Genomic DNA, 9678 nt, shown 5'->3' with positions numbered 1-9678 from the left:
TTTACCCCAATCCTAAATCTTGAGCAGATTACCATCTCTCCACTCTTGCTTTCCCATTTCCCGTAACAACTCTCATTTCCCATCATTCCCCACCCTAGTAAAGATTCCAAATATCCCCCAGTAGAAACATTAATATGAAAAAACTAAAAACAACAACAAAACAACAACAAAATAAAAAAGAGGTGGGGAGGGGGAAAGAAATACAGAGGAATTTTTAAAAAATCGAAAATGTATTTCCCATTTGGATGCCTTTCGCTGGTTAGAAGACGAGCATTCTTGAAGTACTCTAATATGTGGTACCTATTTAATATCTTAATGAATTGTAGTTTTATGTTTCTTATTGAAACAAATAGAAGCCAAGAAGAAAATGTGTATGATTGAACTACATTTACGAATTCGCCCTTGAACGCACATTCAAACAAAAAACTCCCACACTCACAGGCACCTAGTATTGCCAGGGTGCTTCTTTTGCCCCCCAGGAGATGATCACCGCGCTATTTGCTGTATAAAAGATACTAAACAAATCCGCTAGGCAAGGGGACAGAGGGATTGGCAGAAAAGATCCCTCCCTCCCCTCTTCCACCCAGTCCACCACCCCCAATAGACTGTAAACTCCTAATGGGCAGAAACACGTTTGCTAATTCTGTTGCATTGTACTCTCCCAAGAGCTTCGGACCAGTGGTCTGCACATAGTAAGCGCTCAATAAATACGATTGATTTGGTTGAAAGAAAGGTCAGGTTAGGGCGCGGGGGGCAAACCACTGTCAGAAAATCTGTTTTCGAATCTGCTCGCTTTCACCCCCAAACTGCAGGTCCTTGTTAAACTGACCCTTTGAAATCGCCCAGGTCTATCGGGGCCAGGCTCGGGGGTCCCCGGGAATTAATTCCCTGAGAAATAGGAACCACCGTCTCCTTTTCCAGCCATTCAATCGTCTACCCCTTTTTCTTCTCCCCATCCCCGGTTCTCTACTTCAAAAATAAGTAACGGTTACAGAGGGATTTAAATATGAAAATCTGGTTGACTTCACCAACCTTGAAAGATGGTACCCTGCCTTTGCTAACGCCAAACCAATGGAAATCCACAGACTGGGTTCTCGGAGAGACCCCCCCCCCCCCCAGGGAATGGAGTAAATTGACCAACCGAGGAGCCTGGACCTCACACTTCCCCCAACCCCGCGTGCGTGCATGTCGTGGTGGTGATTGTGCACAACAGTAATTTAATAGCAAAGAGGGCTCGTTCTAGATTTCTTTCCAAGTCGTCATTTCATAATAATAATAATAATAATAATGTTCGTATTTGTTAAGCACTTAATATGTGCAGAGCACTGTTCTAAGCGCTGGGGTAGATACAGGGTAATCAGGTTGTCCCACGTGAAGCTCACAGTTAATCCCCCTTTTACAGAAGAGGTAACTGAGGCACAGAGAAGTGAAGTGACTTGCCCACGGTCACACAGCTGACAATGCTGCCTGCTGGACCAGTTCTGAACGAGGACTCTAAAAAGCCTCCGAGTTCTCAGTATTGGTTACTTTCGTGGCGTCTTCGAGCATCTACTCGGGCAACTGGACTTTATTCAAGAAACGTTTCCAAATAGTTCTTTCGTACCATAACCAAGTGCAAACGCAACGATATTGGCAGAAAATAGGTGGCACCCTCTGGCTACCATTCCCTTTCTTGCGTTAGGCACAGAAATGCCTGTGATTTAGAGGCTAGCGAATCCAGGTTATCTTGAAATATGGCTGCAGGATGGTTTTTTATTAATAGCAGCAATTTCTGAGGAGATAACCCCTTATGGAAACCTTTTGTGTCGGCAGCAATTTTTTTTCAGTTTAGGCCATTTCAAGTAGGGGAAACTTCAAAGGCTGAAGAAAAAGGGTGCATATTTGAGAAGCAGCGTGGCTTAGTGGAAAGAGCAAGGGCTTTGGAATCAGAGCATGTGGGTTCTAATTCCGGTTCTGCCACTTGTCTGCTGTGTCACCTTGGACAAGTCACTTAACTTCTCTGTGCCTCAGTTAACTCATCTCTAAAATGGGGATTAAGACTATCAGCCCCTCGTGGAAGACCTGATTACCTTGTATCTACCCCAGCCTCAGAACAGGGCTGGGCACATAGTAAGCGTTTAACAAATGCTATTATTACGATGATTTAATATTATTTATGGCTGTTGATATGGTGTTTCCGAATGTGTATGCACGTGACGACGGGAGTTTATACTTCTGGGGCCACGGGGAGGGGCGGGGAGAGCGTGTAGAGGAAAACGATGCCCTGTTTTCACTGTATTTGTATTCTTTTGCTGAGGTTCAAAGATTAGAATAACAGGTGTTATTTCGCAAAGGTAATTCACTCTCTTTGGTAAACTCCATTCAGGGCAATTGCAGGCTAAGTGTTCATCGTGGTACAATAGTCTCATGACAGTGCATTCACTTTGTTTATTAAACAAAATAATCCACCTCATACTTGGACAAATGAGCTTCCCTGGGACAGAGTGGCATCGCTGCTTAGCCCACCCTGACATCGGCCTTTTGATTTATTTGAACACTTACATTCACATACTAATTTTGCTCATCTTGTTCCGAAGATGCGGTATTGGATTTTTCCTGTGTCAACTATCCCTTACATCAAGTCTTTCTAGCGCTGATAAACCGTCACGAATCTTTTAAACAGCGATATGCGTTCGACATCAGACAAACATTTAAATTTCACGTGTATCTATAAGTGGGGTATTTGAGGGCTTGGGAGTGGGAGGCCGATGATGAGGCAGGCGTGTGGCTAATTTTAAGTAAACTATTTCCCTGTCAACTTTTGAAAATATCAAGATGCGAATAATCCCTCTAACCTCATCCGGTCTGTAATGACTACTAGTATTTTCTGTAAAATGCTCAGTACTAGCTCTTGGGAGATGGAAGTCTCTTTCTTTTCACAACGGTGCCTTGTTAAGGTGGCGTTTCGGTATCTATTAAAATCCCGTTTCTGAAGACAGCAGTGAGCAACCCGCCTCTCTATAGAGCTTGAATCCACACCCAGAATTTCGGTGAGATTAGAGACAAAACGTAAAGATATTGATTTATTGCATTTACGCCCGTCGACTGGATTCGAATGGTCTCCAGACTTGCATGTCAATTGCTTCAGTCCGGGGCGAAGGGGATGTTAAAAGACTCTCTCTTTCTTGTGTAGATAGACGTCTCGCAAAATCTCTAGAGTGTATTTTATTTAAACATTTTAGTTTTTCATTCTCAAAATTGAAGAAAAAAAAAACCCAAACGTCTACTTTCCTTCTCCTGACACTCGGCAGTATCCCATCTCATCCCTAAACATCTTCCTCCTATTCCGGCCAGATGTGTAATTATCCTCAGAGATACCCGAATCATTCTGCAGTCTTATTGTCCTCCGATGACGAGGCGGCAGATGTCAATATTTCCGAACAAACGCTTTAAAATGGTTCAGAATCATCCGTAAAATGTCAAAACAAACCTCTGCATCACATTTGCTTTATCCTTAGCAATGAGCCCTTTAAACTTCGATGCAGATATTTTGTTTTGGAGTTTGTGTGTCTGTGTGTTTTAACAACCAAGCTTATGTGTAGGTTCCAGAAGTTGTAACTATCACATTTATTAAACCCATACTAGGTGCCAAGCCCTGCACTAAACGCTAGCGTTTATACAAGACCTCAGATAGAACACAGTCCTTTTCCCACAAGGGGCTCACAGTCTTTCTTTCTCAAGGATTTAGCGGTGAACTTCGAGAAACCATCCCCGGGCTCTGCAATAGCAGGCAGAGAAGTTGTCTGTGGCTGGGGAAGAAGGATTGTCACCAGACTAGCTAGAAATAATTCCAATAATTCATATAATTCCATTTTGGCGCCTGAACTCTTTCCCTCCCTCACCAGGGGCGGAGGGAGGTGAGAGCAAGGAAAGGATTCAAATAGAGGTGGGGAGTGGGAGGAGGTCAGCGATGTGAATGAACTTCAGGTGTTGACACAATAAATCTGGATGGAAAAGTTTGTGGGTTATTGATTGATCTACTTATTGACTCTATTCCAGGGGTGCCTGGGTCCTTGTTGAGAGCAAGTGGTGGCCCCACGGCAACCCCGGACACTGTGGATTCTCTAAAAGAAAAACGTTTCGCTCTGGCATTCCACACCCGGGTTTTCTCAATTCCGGTTTGGGGGGAGGAAATTTTCGTTGAATTTTAACTTTAAGACGGGTTCCTTCTTTTCCTTCCTCCCGTAATAATAATGATATTTGTTAATGATATTTGTTTAGAGAAGCAGCGTAGCTTAGTGGAAAGATCACGGGCTTGGGAGTCAGAGGTCATGGGTTCGAATCCAGACTCTGCCACTGGTCAGCTGTAGGGAAGTCACTTCACTTCTCTGTGCCTCAGTTCCCTCATCTGTAAAATGGGGATTAAGACTGTAAGCCTCACGTGGGACAACCTGATTACTCTGTATCTACCCCAGCACTTAGTAGAGTGCTCTGCACATAGTAAGCGCCTAACAAATACCAACATTATTATTATTATTATTAAGCGCTTACTATGTGCCAGGCATGTTCTAAGCGCCGGACTGAAGCCAGGCGCGTGTTTCCCCAAGGGGACAGCCTTGCCGGGATCTTGTCCTCCGGGAAGGAGTGTCTCTCGTTTGGGGATTCATTTAAAACGGGTTCATTCAATACTATTTATTGAGCCCTTACTATGGAGGCAGCGTGGCTCAGTGGAAAGAGCCCGGCCTTGGGAGTCAGAGGTCATGGGTTCGAATCCCAACTCTGCCACTTGGCAGCTGGGTGACTGTGGCAAGTCACTTCACTTCTCTGGGCCTCAGTTCCCTCATCTGTAAAATGGAGATGAAGACTGTGAGCCTCACGTGCGACAACCTGATTTCCCGGTATCTCCTCCAGCGCTTAGAACAGTGCTCTGCACATAGTAAGCACTTAACAAATACCAACTTTATTATTATTAGGTGCAGAGCACTGCCCTAAGCGCTTGGTTATAGGCCATTTCTTTCCCGGGAAATGAGAGGTGCTGCAGGGCTTCTCTCCACAAACCATGGAGAAACCCATCGACTCCAGGCGTTGCCTTTTCGACTCGGGCCGGCCACAAATGCCGGGGGGGGAGGGGGGGAACGGAGGACAAAAGGTTGGGGTTTTATTTGTTGTTGTTTTGGGGTTATTATTTTTTATTAATTGAGAATTATTTTCTCAAAGCGCTTAACAAATACCAACATTATTATTATTATTTTTCAGGAATAAACGAAATAGGGCTGGCTCCCGGGATGGGACTGCTGCTCCTCGCTGGAGCTCCTGCTCCCCTGATTAGACTGTAAGCCCGTCAATGGGCAGGGACTGTTTCTATCTGTGTGACTTTGGGCAAGTCACTTAACTTCTCTGTGCCTCAGTTACCTCATCTGTAAAATGGGGATTAAAACTGTGAGCCCCATGTGGGACAACCTGATCACCTTGTATCCCCCAGCGCTTAGAACAGTGCTTTGCACATAATAAGTGCTTAACAAATACCACCATTTATTCATGCCCTTGATTCTAATTATTGCTATCGTTTTTGTCCGTCTGTCTCCCCCGATTAGACTATAAACCCGTCAAAGGGCAGGGACTGTATCTGTTACCGATTTGTCCATTCCAAGCGCTTAGTCCAGTGCTCTGCCCATAGTAAGCGCTCAAGAAATACTTTTAAGTGAATGAATGTTGCCGATTGGTACATTCCCAAGCGCTTAGGACAGTGCTCTGCACACAGCAAGCGCTCAATAAATAACTATTGAATGAATTAGAGAAGCAGCGTGGCTCAGTGGAAAGAGCATGGACTTTGGAGTCAGAGATTATGGGTTCGAATCCCAGCTCTGCCCCTTGTCAGCTGTGTGACTTTGGGCAGGTCACTTCACTGCTCTGTGCCTCAGTGACCTCATCTGTAAAACGGGGATGAAGAGTGTGAGCCCCACGTGGGACAACCTGATTCCCTTGTGTCTACCCCAGCGCTTAGAACAGTGCTCTGCACATAGTAAGCGCTTAACAAATACCAACATTATTATTATGGAGCGCAGCATGAGGCCGCCCCCCCCTTTTTCTCCCGCGGGTCACGTGACCCGCTCTATGCACCTTGCGCCCCCTCGCGGCTGCCGCCCCTGGTCAGATTCGGAACTGCACCCTCTTCCTCCCCCTCCTCCCCCTCCTCCCCCTTTCTTCCCCCTCCTCCCCTCCTCCCCCTCCTCCTCCTCCTCCTCCTCCTCCTCCTCCTCCTCCTCCTCCTCCTCGTCTCCCACCCCCCATAGCAAAAAAGACCCCTCCACCGGTCTCCATGTGTCCGGACCCTTGATCCCTCCTCCCTCCAAGCCGCCCCGCGCGGGTCAGAGGGCGCAGAGCCATCATCCCAACGCCCCCGACGAGCGGAGGAGCGCGGGGGGGGGAGGCGGGTGGCCCGGACGTCAATCAAACCCCCCCTCAGCCAATGAGCGCCTCGCCCCGGGGGCGCCGCGGGCCAATAGGAAGCGAGCGCTGGCGGGGAGCGGCATTAAGGGAGGCCTGGAGAGTGGGAGTCAAGGAGTGAAGTTGGGTTGCAAAAGGCTTTTAGCCCTAAAGAAGTTATCGAGCATTTTCGCCTTCCAATTAGGCATCATCTCAACTTCATAACGACTCCCAGAGAGGGAAACACGACAACGCCCCTCGACCCTCCCATCTCTCCCCCTCCTTCTCCAAAGTCCCCCTTCCCCCTCCCCTCCCCGCACCAAAGCAAAACAAAAAATTGAGTGGAGGAGCCCGAGCGGGGCCCGGGGGAAAGTAGGGAGGGCAGCAAAGTTTCTCTAGTTGGACCATTTGAGGGACTGTAATTAAAGAGTCGCTCCTCACCCTCTGCACGCTGCTGGGACCGAAGGTAGGTGCAGGCGCTCGCGAACCCATTCTAGGCGGTGGGATGCGGGGTAGGGGGGCTAGGGGTGGTTCAGCTTCCCTCTGAGCATCCTACTTATTCCGCCTTCTCCTCCTCTCTCCTCTGCCTTTTCCTCTATCTCCTCCTTCTCTTCCTCCTGCTGCTCCTCCTCTCCCTTCTCCCCATCCTCTCTTTTTCTTCTTCTTCCTCCTTCCCATACTTCTATTCCCCCTCTTCTCCCTTCTCTTCCTCTTTTTCCTCCTCCTCTCCCTCTTCTCTCTCCTCTTCCTCTTCTTCCTCCTCCTCCTCCTCCCCCTCCTCTCCTTCTTCTCTCCTCTTCTTCCTCCTCCTTTCCCTCTTCTCTCTCCTCTTCCTCTTCTTCTTCCTCCTCCTCCTCCCCCTCCTCTCCTTCTTCTCTCCTCTTCTTCCTCCTCCTCTCCCTCTTCTCTCTCCTCTTCTTCTTCCTCCTCCTCCTCCCCCTCCTCTCCTTCTTCTCTCTCTTCTTCTTCCCCCTCCTCCTCCTCCTCCTCCCTGAGCCTGGGTCTGGTCAGGCAAGTCCTGTTTCACGGCCAGCCAAGCCCAGCGAGGCCGCAGTCGGTCCCCACGAATTTGGGGGTCCTTCGTCTTGGAAAAAAGAACTCTCAGTCTCCACCGCAGAGGAGTGGGGAGGACACCCGGGGAGACTTGGGGGTCTGGGTTGGACCCGGCCAAGCCAGACTGAACGGACAGAGGCTCTATGGGAGGGTGGTCTTGGATGATCACTTTGGCACTAGTCGACCGCGGACCTGTTTTGCGAGGAGGTTTGCTTGAGGAGCAAGCAGACCGTCTCGTTGGGTTTGTGGTTTTTCTTTCCGATAACCGGTGAACTCTGGGGAAGGAGAAATCCATCTGCCAGGGATTGAGAGAGTTGCTTGTGTCGGGAGAGAAGTACATGCGCGTTCATTCATCCTCTTGGGTAGTCTCAATCCACTGCCTGCCCTCTCTCCGGATTTATTTCTAAACCAACGACCCAACCAAAACGGTGAAACTGCGGGGTGGAGGGAGGAGGACGAAACTGCCTGTTTCTGGTCATTTTGTAAAAACGAATTTTATTTTTAGGGTTTCATCTGGCCGTGCGCCGGCTGGGACAGACTGCTGATCTCCTCGAATGCCGTCTCCCTCCCGGTGAAGGACGTAGTTTTAGCAGCCGGGCCTCCTTTCTGAAGGGGCCGCCTTTGGAGGCCGCGGTATTGGCGGCCGAAAATAAAAGGACGAGGATTATTATGTCTGAGCTCCGAGGACCAGCGTTTGCTGTTTGGAACAGAAGAGACGCCTGGATCTTCGGGGGTCCAGCTGGCGTATAGTTTAGTTCTCAGCAGCCTCTCTCGGATTCTCCAAGCCGCTTTGGATAAGGCTCCTTCCTTGCCCTTTCTCGTTCTGATTTTTTTTCCCCAGTAAATCGTTTTCGTTTTCAATCCCGTCTTTTTTTCCCCCTCTCTCCCCGACTTCCCCAGCCAGTCCCCAACTAAAAGACTTAAAAGCCTTCATTCGAAATCATGCTTAGCTTTTTGCACAGTACGAGCTGTAGTTGAAAGTTTCTTTTTTGTTTGTTGGTTTGTTTTGGATGAATCTGCGGCGCTTAAGTTGGCAGAAGAAAGGGGGAAAAAGACACAATGAAAGAGAAGTCCAAAAATGCAGCCCGGACTAGGCGGGAGAAAGAAAACAGTGAATTTTATGAACTGGCCAAATTGCTGCCTTTGCCCTCAGCCATCACCTCTCAGCTGGACAAAGCATCCATAATCAGACTCACAACCAGCTATCTTAAAATGAGAGTGGTGTTTCCCGAAGGTGAGTGACTTAACTAATTCTGGAACTTGGCCTCGAATTCCAGCCCAGGTCTCAGCATGTGAAACCCCTAACATTTCCCCGCCCGCGCTGCGCCCGTGTTTCATTCATGCGCACGTAGGTAAAGGCCCAAGAGAAAGTAGATCAGGAAGGTGCTAAAAAGCTTGGTGAGATGTTGGCGTCTTCGTTGGTCCCTCTTCGGCTCTGTTAATATTCAGCCCAAATGATATGTTTGGATGGGAACTGGACCAAGAGAGCTGTTGTCAACACTCCAGACACTAAGCTCAGCTGAAAGTTCTACTAAAACAAACACGACTTTCCTTTTTACTCTGTAGTCTCCTCTCCCCGCACCTTCTCGCCCCCCTCCTTCCCCCCGCCCTCCCCCCTACAAAGCACGTGCATTGCCCAATTTCTAGAGAACGACTAGGGGGTCTAAGCCCATATGGAAGTTTCACGGCAGTTGGAAGCATGGAGCTGCTCCGAGAGAGGAAGAGCAGGTATGTCCTGGAGTGGTCTTGTGCACCAATGTTCCTCTGCTCAACCCTCAAGTTGGAATACGGCTCGACCTGCTGTGGGTCTCTTGGGGCCAATGAAAATTCTGGTGTCCGGAGAGATTGGTGTTTTTTGGCCTGCGCAGGGCTGGAAAGCGACTTTTGGTCATGGGGTCGGAGACGGCACTGCCAGTTTCCTTCCCACTGAGGTAGAATGAGCATCAGCAAAACCGCTCAGAGACGTACAGGCGGAGAAGCGGGAGTCTTATTTTAGCAGCACTAGGGTTGAATCAAGGGAGACAAAACTGAGACGGAAAATTTTAAGGCGAATTTAGGATTTCCAGATCCACCCCAATGCCCAGCAAAGGAGCGGGTATCCGAACAGTTATGTGGCCCGGTCCAGGGCTGAGCGAATTAAAACCGCGATGGTATTAAGGAGCTCGTTCTCTGATGTCGCTCTCGACTCTAAAAGATTGGGCAGAACGCTTAGGATCTATG

General features: G+C 48.5%; 1 protein-coding gene across 1 annotated transcript in view; it reads left to right on the top strand.

Annotated features, from left to right (window-relative positions):
* Nucleotides 1-6544: 6544 nt before the first annotated feature.
* Nucleotides 6545-9678, top strand: part of SIM1 (SIM bHLH transcription factor 1) — a 54649-nt gene continuing 51515 nt past the window's right edge. The window contains exons 1-2 of the mRNA XM_001505994.3: nt 6545-6871; nt 7964-8692. Of these exons, the coding sequence (XP_001506044.1) occupies nt 8518-8692 (175 nt within the window). The 5' untranslated portion in view covers nt 6545-6871; nt 7964-8517. The remainder of the gene's footprint in view (nt 6872-7963; nt 8693-9678) is intronic.

Source organism: Ornithorhynchus anatinus, chromosome 19 (assembly GCF_004115215.2).
Source record: "Ornithorhynchus anatinus isolate Pmale09 chromosome 19, mOrnAna1.pri.v4, whole genome shotgun sequence".
NCBI classification, from domain to species: Eukaryota; Metazoa; Chordata; class Mammalia; order Monotremata; family Ornithorhynchidae; genus Ornithorhynchus; species Ornithorhynchus anatinus.
Note: the sequence above shows the minus strand (reverse complement) of the source record. Positions and strands in the feature narration are given on the sequence as shown.